Genomic DNA, 17233 nt, shown 5'->3' with positions numbered 1-17233 from the left:
ATAGAATAGAATAGAATAGAATAGAATAGAATAGAATAGAATAGAATAGAATAGAATAGAATAGAACAGAAGGTAACTGTGTCAAGAAAGTGATAATTAAGCAAACCAATAGTGGGCTGGCTTTGCCAAAAATGGAAATAAATGCCAATTTTTGGCAAAACCATTGTAAAAAGCAGTCATTTACATCCTTTTAGAGAGTCGTTGAGGCCACCTGGAGGTTTGTCTGTGTCTGCAGGGTCACCTGAGTGGTGCAAATTGGGTGGGGAGCCTTGTTGGAATTGCTGTGTTGTAGACGGGAGATAGGTGATGTTGTATTTCTTCCCCCCCACCCGCCCCATTGAGAGAGGGCTGTTCAATTTCGACACAGGTGGCCTCTTTGAGCAGTTCCAAGAAGGCTCCACACCCATTTGCACCACTCAGGTGACCCTGAGGACATAATGGTCCTAAGTGTGAAAAAGGGTCCTAAGTCACTTTTTTCCCTCAATGCCGTTGTAACTCTGAACGGTCACTAAGTGACCTGTTGCAAGTCGAGGACAACCTGTACTTTATTCATTTGTCTCCAAGGTGCTTTTTTAAAAAAATTTGTTTTTGCAAACTGTTTTGCTATATATTTATTTGTTTATTAACTCTGGCTGGCGCAACAAGCCAAACACAACCTTACACAATAAATCACGTGCTGCTCTGTGTAATAATTCTTCCGGGGTGTGTGCGTCTATGTGTGTGTGTGTGTGTGTGTGTGTGTGGCTTTCATTTTGTCCCTCTCTTTGATGAATCGTCAAGTGTTCGCTCTTAATGTTATCAAAATCCTGTTATCAAAATCCTGGCGTTGCTGCTAACTAGGGTAGTAGGGGAGGAGGTGATAAAAGATGCGATGATTGCCTGGGGGAAGAATTTCGGTTATGCACTTTCACTTGAGAAATGGGAAGAGATTTGGTGGACTAATATGAGGCTGGTGGTTTCCACGTCATATAAGGAGAACATATACAAAATGCTTTATAGATGGCATCTCCCTCCAGCCAGACTTTCCAAAATGTTCCCCGGATTGTCGGCCGATCGTTGGAAGTGTGGTAAAGGGATTGGCACATACTATCACTTATGGTGGACATGTCCGGAAGTGGTTAGATATTGGATGAGGATCCAAAAATGGATAGAGGAAATCACAGGGTGTTTAGTTGATCTTAAACCAGAGACGTATCTGCTTGGCTCCAGGCCTGGAAATATTAAGAAGGAAATATGGTATTTGGTTTTACATATCTTAACGGCGGCAAGGATGGGGTATGCTCAATTTTGGAAGGCAAATCATACCCCGCCGGATGAAGTTATAATTAGGAGAATACTTGATTGTGCAGAAGCAGACACATTGACCAAGAAGTTGAAGGGTAAAAAAGAGACACCAGCATTTCTATCATGGAATAAATGGTATATTTGGATGGATAAAAGATTAAAGAAATGAGGGTGGCTTGGAGGTTGGTCAAAAATGAAGTGATATAGTCTTTGTTAATGAATAAGCTTTGGAATTGGATGGTTATAAGAGACTTAATGAGTGGAATATAATTGTTAGTTTAGAAGTACATATAATGTGAAATTTTTGAAATGGTTTTCAATTTTTTGATTTCTTCGTTTTTTGTATATTGTAAATGGGTTTTTTGGGGGGGGGGTTTGTGTGTGTGTGTGTCTTTGTCGGTGTATGGTGTATTTTTAACACGAAATGTAAATAAAGATTTATTTTAAAAAAAAAAATCCTGGCATTGGGGATTCTTACTGGGACTCACAAAAGGAGACCGAGTCCATGGCTTGCATCCGCCACAAGAGGGCGATCACATACAGCTCCCTACACTGTACTGTATGCCAGGAAAAATTTTCGGAAGGGCCTATGTCAGGTCCCCAGTCCTTATTGTTTCCCTACATACGTGCTCTTGTTTTGGGGCCTGCCATTCTGCTGGCGGGAGGGGGGATATTTGCTTTCGCTTGGGATAACTTTCGTTTTCTACCAAGAAGAAATAGGGGAGACATGGTACGAGTCTTCCAGTATTTGAGGGGCTGCCACAAAGATGAGGGGGTCACGTTATTCTCCAAAGCACCAGAGGGCAGGACGAGAAACAATGGCTGGAAACTGAACAAAGAGAGAGGCAACCTGGAATTAAGGAGAAACTTCCTGACAGTGAGGACAATCAACCAGTGGAACAGCTTGCCACCAGAAATTTTGGGCACTCCGTCACTGGAGGTTTTTAAGAAGAGACTAGACATTCACCTGTCTGAGATGGTGTAGGTTCTCCTGCTTGAGCAGGGGGCTGGATTAGAGGACCTCCAAGGTCCCTTCAAGCTCTATTCTATTCTATTCTATTCTATTCTATTCTATTCTATTCTATTCTATTCTATTCTATTCTATTCTATTCCATTCCATTCCATTCCATTCCATTCCATTCCATTCTATTCTATTCTATTCTTCATTCCTTCTATTCTATTCTATTCTATTCGATTCGATTCTATTCTATTCTATTCTATTCTATTCTATTCTATTCCATTCCATTCCATTCCATTCCATTCTATTCTATTCTTCATTCCTTCTATTCTATTCTATTCTATTCTATTCTATTCTATTCTATTCTATTCTATTCTATTCTATTCTATTCTATTCTATTCTATTCTATTCTATTCTATTCTATTCTATTCTATTCTATTCTATTCTATTCATTCCTTATTCTATTCTATTCTATTCTATTCTATTCTATTCTATTCTATTCTATTCTATTCTATTCTATTCTATTCTATTCTATTCTATTCCATTCCATTCCATTCCAATCATTATTCTATTCTAATCATTATTCCAGTCTTATTATTCTATTATTCTATTCTATTCTGTTCTGTTATTCTGTTCTGTTCTGTTCCTTTCTGTTCCATTCCGTTCCATTCTATTCCATTCCATATTTTCTATTTCTATTCCTGTTCCTATACTACACTACACTATACTATACTATCTTTCTTGACACTGAAGTGAGTCACTGCAGTTAAGTTAGTAATATGGCTGTTAAGTGAATCTGGCTTCCACACTGACTTTGCTTGCCGGAAGGTCATAAAAAAATAATCCTGTGACCCAGGGACATTGCAACCGTCATCAATACGAGTCAGTTGCCAAGCATCAGAATTTTGATCCGATGGCCGTGGGGAGGCTGCAATGGTGGCAGGTGTGAAAACAGGTCACAAATCACTATTTTCAGTGCTGTTGCAACTTCGAACGGTTCACTAAACGTACCGCTGCACGTTGAGGACTCCCCTGCAGAAGATTTTAGCAGTTTCACGGTCTTGCTTTTTAAAAAATTCAGCTCACAGGCGGAGCTTAACATGGTTAAATCCAGACAGTTTCATGTGCAGACGCTGTCTGTCGTCTGATAGGCCAGAGATTTTTTTATACATATAAAAAGGTCAAGGTAAAGGTTCCCCCGCACATGCGTGCTAGTCGTTTCGGACTCTAGGGGCCAGTGCTCATCTCTGTTTCAAAGCCGAAGAGCCAGCGCTTGTCCGAGGACGTCTCCATGGTCATGTGGCCGGCATGACTAGACGCCAAAGGCGCACGGAACGCTGTTACCTTCCCACCGCAGTGGTCCCTATTTTTCTACTTGCATTTTTACGTGCTTTCGAACTGCTAGGTTGGCAGAAGCTGGGACGAGGAACAGGCGCTCACTCTGCTACGCGGCACTCGGGATGCGACCCGCCAAACTGCCGACCTTCTGATCGACAAGCTCAGCGTCCTAACCCACTGAGCCACCGCGTCCCTTTTTATCCATATACAGCCCCCCCCAAAATTCTGCGTTCAGAGATTAAGGACGATTTGGAAACCAAATATAAAACGGTGCTTTCGAACCCTCAAAAACAAAAGCACAGTCCTTGAAAAGAGTTGCCCTCTGTGTTCCAGTTCGCACAAAAGCCTCACCGAGGACACGGGGGCTTTAAAAAGTCACAACACTTTGAGCCTCTAACTCTTCCACTTTATCTAGGATGTACACGCAGCCCTAATATAAAATGAAAGCTTTTGCTCTCGTGACTGGCTAGCACTCTGTTCAGTTTCATGTGAAAGGTAAACTCGAAGAGAGACCAATAAAAAGGGAAACAGTAAAAGAAAAATGAGCATATAAAAATGCAAATAAAAGAGCGTTAGAAGAATAGGAATAAAGAGATTGCAATGTTGAAAAAGCAAGAGATTCAACTACTCGTCTCGCCAATAACCACCGTTACAAATGCACTTACTGAAACACAAAAACGCTGACCTGTTAAAACGCCCCCTCTTGTTAGGATAGCATTAAAATACCCCAACAGAAAGTCAGTAGTCTCTCAATAATTTTTTTGCGGCAAACCCTGAAGTATGTTATTAAAAAACAGTAAAAAAAAATATCCAATAAAAGACAGCAGCCTCCATTGTCCTGGAGTTTTATATTCTTTCATACGACCCCGGGAAATCTGATTAAGTTCCTAGTCCTGTGTTTCTTTAACCTTAGCAACTTCAGGATGTCCCAGAATTCCCCAGCTAGATTTCCTACAACCCAAATCTAATCAGTGGATTCGGGAAAGACAATCACATTTTCTCTCTTCAATCAAACCGTAGTATTTATACCTTGCAAAAGTAAGTAGCGTGGGCCCCGTGCTTTGGAAGAAAAACAAAACCATCGAGAGGGCAGGAAGGGACCTTAGAGGTCCTCTAGTCCAGGGCTTTTTCAACCAGTGGTACGGGTACCACCTGTGGTACATTGGCACCTGGCAGGTGGTACGCGGCCATCCTAGAAAAGTGGTACTGGGGGAGGGGAATGAGGTGAACCGATGGCAGCACCGCACAAGCCTGAGCGAGAGACGGCTGGAGCTGCAGGGCGGTCAGGGCTCAGCGGAAGCACCAGGATCAGCGCCAGGATCCAGCTGGAGCTCGGCACTGATCCTGGTGCTTCTGCTGAGCACAGAAGAAACGCCGATCAGCTGGAATGTTGCAGCATCCCCAGGGTCTTGTGATTTACATTCAGATGCTTGGCAACCGATTCATATTTATGACGGTCACAGTGTCCCAGGGTCATGTGACCAAAACCTGCTGCAACCACCCAGCAGACCAGGGGGGGGGATAAAAACCAAACATACCCCATCCACCCCAATCTGTTGCCAATCCTCAACAGAAATGCTCACAACCATGAAAACCTCGGACAGGAGGAAGAGCGCCGCCAGGCGGGCAGGCAGGTGTCTTGCTCGGCTGTGGCTTGGGGGGGACTTTTCCCAGTGCCATTGTAAGTCACTAAGCGAACTGTTGTAAGTTGAGGTCTACCCATACTTCATCGCTTTTTTTCCTTTTTTTTTGGCTCATCAAGTTTTTGACACCTTGCTAGGCGACCGGTGGTAGGCGGATGATGACATATCCTAAAAGTGGTACAGTGGGTGAAAAGGTTGAAAAGCCCTGCTCTAGTCCCAACAGAAACTGCCTACACGTTGTCACTGCGCCGTGAAATTCACTATCACAAGAGGTGGCTGGAAACGTCCCCATGAAGGACTCTGGGAAGGATTAGATAAATTCACGGAAGATAATGGTTCTTAGACGTGATGACTGTACATCAGCTTGAATATTAATGGAAATTTTAAGCCTCTTATCAGTTGATGCAGAAAACACTAAGGAAGCTGTCACAGCATTCAGGGCCTGTATTTTTCCTTCCGAGAACAAAGGCCTGTTCGCTGCCCCGCAGTTTTTTATGCTACCTTGTCAGATAGTTCTTGCTTAAGGACCGGTCACTTAACGGCTGTCCAAAGTTACTGTTGTGATTCAGGGTCAGCCTGTGGGTTCGGCAGTTGGGTCGGATGACTCAGATGAGGGGGAGGAGGGGGGTGTTGAAGAACTTGCTGATGATGGCTTTGAGGCTCCGCAGAGCCCCCAGCCAGGCCCCTCCCACCTGGTGGAGACCCAGCTGTGTGAGCCTGACAGCGTGGATGAAGATGACCCACAGCTGGCCCTGTTCAAGGACGCCCGACGCAGGAGGCAGTCAAGTAGGAGTAAACAGAGGAAGGCAATGGGGCTTCTCGGAAGGAGGGAGAGAGAAGCCACGCCCTGAACTCTTTATAAAGGACTTGTGTGGGGAGGGCTGGTTTGCTGAAAGCAACCGCTCAGATAGTGTTTCAAAGCTCTGGTATCTTGGTTCGTGTCTTGTTTGTTTTTGTAATAAATTTGGCAGACGTATTCCAGCCTCTTGCCGTCTGTAAAGGGGTTGCCTTTTCTGCAAGGCCGGTAGCAGGCTGGTACAGAACAGTTACAAAAGATTCCCTCCCCCAAATAAAGTTATTATTATTACTTATAAATTTTATTTTCCGCCCATGTCGTCTCCAACGAACTCTGTGTGACTTACGTACAACTCGTGGCCGAGGTTACGATGGGCGCCTCCCCCCCCGCCCACCCTGTGGACACATGACTTCATTCAATGAGCAGTTGCAATGTCCCACAATCGCACCATTGCAATTTGTGACGGTTTTATGCCAATTTCCAGCATTCTGGGAGGAGTGGGGTGGTTGGGGGAGGGGGAGAAAGGCCCATTTGGGAAAACGGATCTGCTTTAATGACCACGTGGTTTGCTTAAGGATAATCCACTCAACGAGCAGGGTGACTCGCTTGTCAAGCGCCGTGGGAAATCAGGAGATCCGGGCGGTTCAAATGCGCCTGAAGATTATCACGGCGAGCCGGCCTGAGGTCTCTTGTGGGCGCAAAAGGACTCAAGACTAATGGTGCGTTTGGCTCCTCCCCTCCCTGGGCTCAGCCTGCTTGTCTCCTATGTCGTTTTTATGACTTTCATTGTGGTGATTCCTCGTCAGCCAGCGGATACGGCAGCCGAGTATGAGGACTCAGATGAGGAGGAGGGGGCTGGAGTGACATTACAGTCAGAGGAAGGCTCTGAGGAGCTCCAAGACTTACAGTCGGATGAGAAGCCTGGCCCCTCTACTCACGCTCAGGCTGAGACACAGCTGTGCTGGGAACTGACAGTGATGAAGCACAGCTGGGACAAATCCAGGCTGCACGAAAGCGAGGCAAGACAAGCGAGTAGGACAGAGGAATGCAATGGGGCGGCTCCAAAGGCAAAGGAGAAGGCATTAGGGAGCCACGCCTCGGCTGGACCATAAAAGGAGGAGGTGTGGGAGGTGCTGGCTGCCGAAGAGAACCGTTAACACTGCGGCTTCTTGTTTTTGTGGATTGTGTTGCTTGCCTCCGAAGTCTTGGACATTTGAGTCAGGTGTGTAAAAATAAAAGGGGTTTGTTTTTCTTGTGGGTCCTGCCCGGTTCCGTGAAGAGGGGTTCCTCGTTGTGATTAAAGCAGTTGAGCAAGTACTCGCGTAGGCTGGGACAGAACATTCATAGAGAGAGTCATAAAATTGAGCCAGGTCATGTGGTGACTCGCACAATGACTGCAATGACTTACACGGCCAAAATGTCAGGCCGTCAACTGTGGTTGTTAAGTGAGGACTGCCTATAACTGCCTTGAGGTTGCCTTCTCCCAAGACGTTTGGCTAATGCCTGGCCGAGCTGAGGAGTCATGGGAAGTCTCCCATCCAAACAGAAATCAAACCTGGCCCTGCTCAGCACCTGAGCTCAGATAATTCACCCAGATAATCCAAAGCACGGTCTATCTTAGCCGGATGTGGAGTTTCCTCCACATTTTATCCCAAAGATTCTTTTTTTTCAGGAGGCAACTGGACTTTCGCGTTCCTTCTTTGAAGACGATTTTCGCTTCTCATCCAAGAAGCTTCTTCAGCTCCAAAGGAGCTTCTTGGATGAGCTGAAGAGTTGAAGGAGCTTCTTGGATGAGAAGCGAAAAATGTCTTCAAAGAAAAACGAGAACGTCCAGTTTCATCGGGGGGAAAAAGCACCTTTGGGACAGCTATAACCTGGATGACGGACAATCCCCAAGGACATTTAGCGCTCCACATTTTGCGAACAATACCGCGTAGTAGTGCACTCCATTTTCTCCCGCAACCCACCCAGATGTCTCCACGTGAGATAATGTGATTCATTGAAGGGAGATGGGGGGGTTTGTTTCCTTACAATTTTCAGGTGACATAAAAGCCTCATGACATCTGCCATGTCAGCCAGGATGAGCAAGCGAGTGACGGCAGAAAGCAGAGCTCGAGCAGCCCGGACCATCGTGCCCCGTTTGACGGAGGAACAAGGATCGTCAGCAAATTCCGAGGAAGCGATTCTCATGGTTTCACCTGGAAGAGGGTCAAAAGAGAAGCAGATTGAAGCAAGGGGTTAGAAAGACGATCGTTAACAAGCAGCACTGGGCTTTCTACTTGACATCCAATAGAGAGCGTGCACCATTTTATGGTGTTATTGAATTAAATGCAAATGGAAGCTTCTACCATTGGCTTTTTACGCATCGTAAAGAACATTGTTATAGATGAGGTTTAAAGTTGTGGTGAGATTAAAAGCAGTCTCTAGCGATGCTCTGAATTCATAGGAAGGACCGATGGTTAAGCGCATTTTTCCCCCATGTCCTAGACCAGAGGGTGGGGAACCTCAGCTCTTTATGACCTGTGGACTTCAACTCCCAGAATTGCTGAGCCAGCATGGGGAACTGTGGCTCCTTTATGACCTGTGGACTTCAACTCCCAGAATTCCCCAGCAAGCCAGCCAAGTTTGAAGACCCCTGATATAGACTTTAAGAGGAGTGGATTTCAACTCCCAGAATTCCTGAGCCAGCATGGGGAACTGTGGCCCTTTTATGACTTGTGGACTTCAACTTGCAGAATTCCTGAGCCAGTATGGGGAACTGTGGCTCCTTTATGACCTGTGGACTTCAACTCCCAGAATTCCTGAGCCAGCCAGCCAAGTTTGAAGACCCCTGATATAGACTTTACGAGGAGTGGACTTCAACTCCCAGAATTCCTGAGCCAGCATGGGGAACTCTGGCCCTTTTATCACCTGTGGACTTCAACTCCCAGAATTCCTGAGCCAGCCAAGTTTGAAGACCCCTGATATAGACTTTAAGAGTGGACTTCAAATCCCAGAATTCCTCAGCCAGGCACGCTGGCTGAGGAATTCTGGGAGTTGAAGTCCACAAGTCACAAAAGGGCCAAGTTTGAAGACCCCTGCACTAAGGCTTTGTAAAGCGATGCTAACACTTCACGGGATCTTGATTTCTACCTCTTCCATTTTGTATTCTCTGGACCGCCTTCACTGCCATTTTCCGAACGCTTAAAGGGAACGGGACAAAATACCAGAGATGGAATCCAGAGCAGCAAGTACTTTGCACGATTGGTGAATTGCACTTTTCTTAAGTCAGCCTAACATTTCCCCTTGCCTTTTGAGCAGTCAGATGGCCCTGCCTGGCTCAAATTCAGTTTGCAATCATCTGCTATTGGCAAAAAAAAAACAAAGAGAAAGAAAATGTAATTATCTGGTCTAAATAGTCAAAGATTTCAAAAGCACGAGACTCCCCTCGCCCAAAAAGAAATGCTACAGAAAAATTCCAAACTATTTCGAAATCTTTTTAAAAAAATTTCGGTACTTCAAGGAAAATCATTAACCTATCATTCTCAAAAGACTTTGCCAGCCTAAAATGCCGAATCTCGTTTTCTGCTCAGCAGTCTGTGGATAGCACAGGTTCTCTTCTGCATTGCCCTCCATCTACTCCCTTACGCCCGTTCCTCCTTACACCTGTTTTAAGCACTAGCAGCTGCTTAATAACATGATGACACAGCCTGTAGTTAAGGCATAGAAGCAGTGACCAAACCAAGCAGATTTCAAAAGCAGCCAATCAATAGGAAATAAAAAAAAAATCATGACCTATAAAAAAGGCCGCTTCACCAAGGTCCGATCTCTGGCTATAATGGAAGCTGATTTTGTAAAAGGAACGTGGAGCCTCAAAAAAAGGGATCTGCCAGCCTCCTTCTTATCGCTGCCTCCCAAGGTTAAGTACCGCATGTGTTTTGCAAAAGGACCGAAGTCGCGTTACGAATAAAAGGCCTTATCGGGCCTTATCTGAACAGCAGGATGGAAATCAACGCAGCACGGGGTTAAAACCCGTTAACAAAAAGTGAGAAAGGGAACTTCGGATTTCGTGTACCCGTGAAGTGGAAGAGGCGATGGCCTTGTCTGGAGGTGGAGACAAGAATTCAAAGGAATTCAACTGTTCAGCAAAGTTGGCCAAGCTTGTCATGTAAGAGAGACTCCCACTGACCAGGGGGAGTCTTCAAACTCGGCCCTTTTATGACTCGTGGACTTCAACTCCCAGAATTCCTCAGCCAGCATGGAGAACTATGGCCCTATTATGACTTGTGGACTTCAACTCCCAGAATTCCTCAGCCAGCGTGCCTGGCTGAGGAATTCTGGGAGTTGAAGTTCACAAGCCGGGGTCTTCAAACTCGGCCCTTTTATGACTCGTGGACTTCAACTCCCAGAATTCCTCAGCCAGCATGGAGAACTATGGCCCTATTATGACTTGTGGACTTCAACTCCCAGAATTCCTCACCCAGCGTGCCTGGCTGAGGAATTCTGGGAGTTGAAGTTCACAAGCCGGGGTCTTCAAACTCGGCCCTTTTATGACTCGTGGATTTCAACTCCCAGAATTCCTCAGCCAGCATGGAGAACTATGGCCCTATTATGACTTGTGGACTTCAACTCCCAGAATTCCTCACCCAGCGTGCCTGGCTGAGGAATTCTGGGAGTTGAAGTTCACAAGCAGGGGTCTTCAAACTCGGCCCTTTTATGACTCGTGGACTTCAGCTCCCAGAATTCCTCAGCCAGGCATGTTGTCTTTTGTCTTTGAAAACACAGTCTATTCATCGCCGTTTCCTCCCCCCCCTTTTTTTTTTTTTGCAGAGAACAGGACTTCGCGTAGCCAGTTCGCTCGGATCACCCCCTAAACCAGGGGTCTTCAAACTTAGCCCTTTTATGACTTGTGGACTTCAACTCCCAGAATTCCTCAGCCAGCGTGCCTGGCTGAGGAATTCTGGGAGTTGAAGTCCACAAGTCATAAAAGGGCCAAGTTTGAAGACCCCTGCCCTAAACAATTGCTTTTCTGCTTTCTTTCTTTCTTTTCTCTTTCTTTCTTTCTTTCTTTCTTTCTTTCTTTCTTTCTTTCTTTCTTTCTTTCTTTCTTTTTCTTTCTTTCTTTCTTTCTTTCTTTTTCTTTCTTTTTCTTTCTTTCTTTCTTTCTTAGAATGTGCAAAACTTGCTGCTGCCTTACCATACAGCTGACTGGAGACTTGCAACCCGGGGAAAGATCCACCCATGCCTGTCAGGTATAATTGCTCCAAAAGGTACCAACACTTTATATTTTAATGAAGCCCAAGGTGCACCTCTTCTTTAAATAACCTTGATTAGCAATTCTTCTGACAGGGATTCACACTCCCACGCTAACTTTCTGAAAATCTAAGCAGCATCATTAACTGCCTTTAAATAGCTTCCCTCTCTTTGTCTCAAGTGACTCTTAATGCTAGATCAAGGTTTTTTTTTCTTTTTTGTGTGTTTTTTTTTTAAAGTGAGAGATTGCCGGCGGGTGACACCCAGGGATAGGGCCTTCTCAGTGGGAGCGCCTGCCCTCTGGAACCAGCTGCCGGTGGAGCTGAGAACTGCCCCCGACCTTCGATCATTCCGCCGGGGCCTGAAGACCTGGCTCTTTGAGCTCTCGGGCCCAGGCTGAGGAGAAATTTTAATTGGGGTTTTAATTGTGTACAGGGTCAATTTAATATTTTTTAATTTGGTTTTAACTTTTGTATGTTGGATTTTTTAATTCCCTGTAAACCGCCCTGAGTCCTCAGGGAAAGGGCGGTATACAAATGCAACTAAATAAATAAATAAATAAATAAAGTGGGCAAAAATATTGCCACGGCTTCCTTTCCCATCACGGCCAGTAAACCTGCCATTAAAAGAGCTCGTTATGACTGAGTAGCTTCAGAGTGACAGAAACATCAATGTCACTTAAAGACTGTAGAGCGTAGGGATTTTCCTAAGGCTATTAAACGGGTTTGGAACCAGTCACCCACATAAGACACGGGCCATTAAATGTATAGATTTAATGCAGAGATTTTAATTGTTGCAACGGATGTCGCTCCCGGGAGAGCACGAAGAAGGATGCAGAACTTTTTATCTTTTTTCCGCCCGCAAAGCTGTCAAGCTACCGAATGTCACTTTGCAATTAAAAAGAGATTTTTTTTATTTTTTTTTTATTTTTAAAAATCGGTTTATGTCACATGGTGTAATTTTGCTCATCGGGTGAGTTTATCCCTTTTAGTTCTATATAAAATAAATGTGTGACGATGATAAACACGATTATATGTTAGCAAACAAAGGTGGGCACGCAGCACCCAATTTATTCTGTGGGTGTGAAGGGGAACTTCAGAATATGCTTATACTAAATAAGATACAAATTTATGTGTTCTGTGCCTTTCTATAAGTCTTGACTCCTGGCAATTATAGTGTCAGGTCCCCTGCAGTTTTCTTGGCATTTTTTTTTTTTTTTGGCTTTGTGTCTAAGGCAGGACTAGAATTCACAATCACCTCGTTTCCAGTCCTGTACTTTTAACCAGCAGATAGCTGTCCAATCTCAAGATTTGTCCGAAATGGTATAGGATAGATGGGGAACTCATCAAATTTGCAGACGACACCAAGCTGGCAGGAATAGCCAACACTCCAGAAGACAGGCTTAAGATACAGGAGGATCTGGACAGACTCGAACACTGGGCGCTATCTAACAAAATGAAATTCAATGGTGAAAAAAGTAATTTTCTACATTTAGGCAAGAAAAACCAAATGTACAGGTATAGTATAGGTGGTACCTTGCTCAATAGTAGCAACTGCGAGAGGGATTTCAGAGTCCCAGTGGACAATCACTTAAATAGGAGCCAGCCGTGTGCTGCAGCTGCCAAAAAAGCCGACACAGTGCTAGGCTGTATGAACAGAGGGACAGAATCAAGATCACGTGAAGTGTTTAATAGCACTTTACAAGACCTTGGTAGGGCCACACTTGGAATTCTGCATCCAGTTTTGGTCAACACGCTGTTGAGACTCTAGAAAGAGTGCAGAGAAGAGCAACAAAGATGATCAGGGGACTGGAGACTAAAACATATTAGGAACGGTTGCTGGAATTGGGGATGTCTAGTTTAATGAAGAGAAGGACGAGGGGCGACATGATAGCAGTCTTTGCCATCTCCACATTGAAGAGACTTTGCTTTTCTCCACATTGAAACTCATTTTGTTGGATAGGGCCCATCACTTCTTCAGCCAAGGAATTCTGTCTATCGGGGTCAAGGTTGAAGAGCCTTCTCCATCGTTTAGGGGACTGGAGGCTAAAACATATAAGGAATGGTTGCTGGAATTGGGTATGTGTAGTTTAATGAAGAGAAGGGTGAGGGGTGACATGATAGCAGTGTTCCAATATCTCAGGGGCTGCCACAAAAAAGAGGGAGTCAAGCTATTCTCCAAAGCAACCGAAGGCGGGACAAGAAGCAACAGATGGAAACTAGTCAAGGAGAGAAGCAACCTAGAACTAAGGAGAAACTTCCTGACAGTTAGAACAATTAACCAGTGGAACCACCTGCCTCCAGAAGCGGTGAATGCTCCGACACTGGAAGTTGTTAAGAGACTGGACAGCCATTTGTCTGAAGTGGTATAGGGTTTCCTGCCTGAGCAGGGGGGTTGGACTAGATGACCTCCAAGGTCCTTTCCAAATAATAATTACTACTACTACTACTACTATACTACTACTACTATTATTATTATTACTATTACTATTATTATTATTATTAGCACTAATAAGGGGAAGGAGAATTCTATATTTTTAACTCTATTGGATTGCTCAGGAAATAACCAGAGCTGGTTTCGCTTCATTCATGCCGAAATTATGTCCTCAATAAAGTTTTGCATTAAGCAATCAGACCGTCTCAATGGAACTTGCTCGATTGGGTACAATAGTCAGAACCATGACAAGAGTGTCAACGGAATTCAGGAAGGGTTGAACTTGGGAGCGCTTGTGGGTGTGCAACGATTCTAAATTGATGACACGCAACTCCACCACCCTCCGGCTCTATCTGTTCCTCTCCTGTGCTTTGTCTCTTTTTCCCAAACCCTTACTCAGAGGTCTACAACCTTTTGGGCACCAGGGACCGGCTCCGTGGATAGGGCTTTTTCTGCGGACCGGAAGGGGCCTGGTTTTATGTATTGCCTGCACCCTGCGGATGAGGCTTTGCTTGTTTGGGCAGACCGGTTTCTGGCATGCCACGGAGCGGAGCCGGTCCACGGCCCGGGGGTTGGGGACCCCTGCGCTCATGCAGAGTTTTATAAACGTCTTGTGTACAACCAAATGAATTGGATTTAATCAGTGCTTTTTTTTTGTAAAAATAAAAAAAATAAAAAATGCCGGAACTGATACACGTCATTCAACCTGCCTTGCCTACCCTACAAGGTTCCATCCAAAAAAGGTGCCCGGAACTCTGTTCTGGGCGTTCTACGACAAAAAAAAGCCCTGGATTTAATAAACAAAGTTTTAGGGGTGAAGAACTGAGAGCAGCAAGGAGGAGTTAGATGAGGATTTTTAAAGAAATGCTGATGGGTAACAAACGACCGCCATTTAAGCTAGGCACCTCGGTATGCACAGAGAAAAGTTAAAACGTAAGTCAAACGTGAGATCAAAACGCTGAAAACCCACGAAGTCTGCTTATAATGGAGACGTTGTTATAACCCATGGCGGTGGTTAGGTTCTCCCTTGACAGAGATATGAGGTAAGCAATCTCATTTCTTCAGACCTGGAATGTAATAATTGAGTCCTTAGTAAGCATGGCTGAGTGACAGTTTTAGTACAGATATGAGAAATGCTAGGATGACACTGCAACGTAGAAGCTCTGCAACCAATATATCAATGTCATTTCTAACTGAATCTATGATGATCCAGGGTCACTGTAAGATGAATACTCTGTAAACTAAAAGAGTTAGTTGTTTTTTTCAATACAGTGCAACACTGTGAGAAGGGTGTATTACGCTTAGATAGGGGAAAGAAAGAGGGAGGGAGGGAGGAACGAAGGAAGGAAGGAGCGAAGGAAGGAAGGAAGGAAGGAGGGAGGGAGGGAGGGAGGAAGAAAGGAGGGAGGGAGGGAAAGGAGTGGGGGAGGGAGTGGGGGAGGGAACAATGAAGGAAGGGGAGGAGGGAGGGAAGGAAGGAAGGAAGGAAGGAAGGAAGGAAGGAAGGAAGGAAGGAAGGAAGGGGAGGAGGGAAGGAAGGAAGGAAGGAAGGAAGGAGGAGTGGGGGACAGAGAGGGAGGGAAGAAGGAAAGGAGGGAGGGAGGGAGAAAGGGAGGGACGGAGGAAGGAAGGGCCTAACTGAAATTAGAAAGAAAAGCATAAATTTAAGATTTTTTTTCTTAAAAAAAATGACATATATTGTGGAATGGGGAACCACTAGAAATTTGATGGTGAGGATGCATAAGACCTGCAAATAGATGTAGAACAATGGTGGCAAAAGTAATGGTTAGGGTAAGGATTAGGGTAATGGTAGTACCAATAGTAGTAGCACTTCTATCAATAGTGGTGCCTGGAGGCAATACCAAAAAAAGATGGAGTACCACTTGAATACCATCAGCATTCACAAAACCACCAACCGTCAGCTGCAAAAGGCAGCTTTATGTGCAACAATCTACATCCTGTAACGATATTTGCAGACGACACCAAGCTGGCAGGAATAGCCAACACTCCAGAAGACAGGCTTAAGATACAGGAGGATCTGGACAGACTCGAACACTGGGCGCTATCTAACAAAATGAAATTCAATTGTAAAAAAAGTAAGGTTCTGCATTTAGGCAGGAAAAATCAAATGCACAGGTATAGTATAGGTGGTACCTTGCTCAATAGTAGTAACTGTGAGAGGGATCTCGGAGTCCTAGTGGACAATCACTTCAATATGAGCCAGCCGTGTGCTGCAGCTGCCAAAAAAGCCAACACAGTGCTAGGCTGCATTAACAGAGGGATAGAATCAAGATCACCTGAAGTGTTAATACCACTTTACAAGGCCTTGGTAAGGCCACACCTGGAATACTGCATCCAGTTTTGGTCACCACGATGTAAAAAAGACATTTAGACTCTAAAGAGTACAGAGAAGAGCAACAAAGATGATTAGAGGTCTGGAGGCTAAAACATATAAGGAACGGTTGCAGGCATTGGGTATCTCTAGTTTAATGAAGAGAAGGACAAGGGGTGACAGGATAGCAGTCTTCCAGTATCTCAGGGGCTGCCCCAAAGAAGAGGGAGTCAATCTATTCTCCAAAGCGCCTGAAGGCAGGACAAGAAGCAACGGATGGAAACTAGTCAAGGAGAGAAGCAACCTAGAACTAAGGAGAAATTTCCTGACAGTTAGAACAATTAATCAGTGGAACAACCTGCCTCCAGAAGTGGTGAATGCTCCAACACTGGAAATCTTTAAGAAGAGACTGGACAGCCATTGGTCTGACATGTTATAGGGTTTCCTGCCTGAGCAGGGGGTTGGACTAGATGACCTCCAAGGTCCTTTCCAACTCTATTATTATTGTTATTGTTATTATTTATCTAACAAAACCAAACAACATCTACCTATCCAAAGTCCTTGGCAAGGAGTCAATAGTTTTGACAAAAATTGCCAAATCCAGTCTAAATATCTGGCTGGCTGTGCAACAAATCATCATCATCATCATCATCATCATAATAAAAAACACAAAGTAGCTATGACCCTTAAAAAGAAAATTTTCTCTGAAGGTCACTTTTGTCTTTGTGGACTTGATCCTGATTTCACGAAAAAGTGTGAAATTGTGTCCATCCTGCTGAAGCATGCAACATTCTTCTCTTTTCAGTGAGGTGATTGCTATGAGAAAGGCAAGCCGAAGGTCTATTGAAGCCAGGGCGTTCAAAGAATTTTTAAAAAAATATCAGAGCAATGAGAAAAACCTTACGGAGGCCCAGGAGGCATAACAGATGGGAGCACGTTATGCAATTCCTTGAGGAAATTCATAGCAAAATGGTTCTCAGCCGTAGCGTGGAATGCTGAAAGTGCTGCCAAAAAGACATATTAAAGACGACAACGGAAGTTCCCAGAATCTTCAGAATAATTACATGCCACAGGTAGGTGACTACATGAGCCAGTCAAGTAGCTACATCTATCTATCTATCTATCTATCTATCTATCTATCTATCTATCTATCTATCTATCTATCTATCTATCCATCCATCCATCCATCCATCCATCCATCCATCCATCCATCCATC

The 17233-nt window shown here is 44.6% G+C and overlaps 1 protein-coding gene across 1 annotated transcript in view; it reads right to left on the bottom strand.

Annotated features, from left to right (window-relative positions):
* Nucleotides 1-17233, bottom strand: part of LOC308671223 (catenin alpha-2) — a gene marked incomplete at both ends in the record, with an annotated part of 512303 nt that overhangs the window by 431931 nt on the left and 63139 nt on the right. The window contains one exon of the mRNA XM_081333323.1: nt 8051-8217. Within this exon, the coding sequence (XP_081189449.1) occupies nt 8051-8217 (167 nt within the window). The remainder of the gene's footprint in view (nt 1-8050; nt 8218-17233) is intronic.

Source organism: Vipera berus (genome assembly GCF_964194415.1).
Source record: "Vipera berus genome assembly, chromosome: 7".
Lineage (NCBI taxonomy): Eukaryota > Metazoa > Chordata > Lepidosauria > Squamata > Viperidae > Vipera > Vipera berus.
This window is presented reverse-complemented; position numbering and strand designations above follow the sequence as displayed.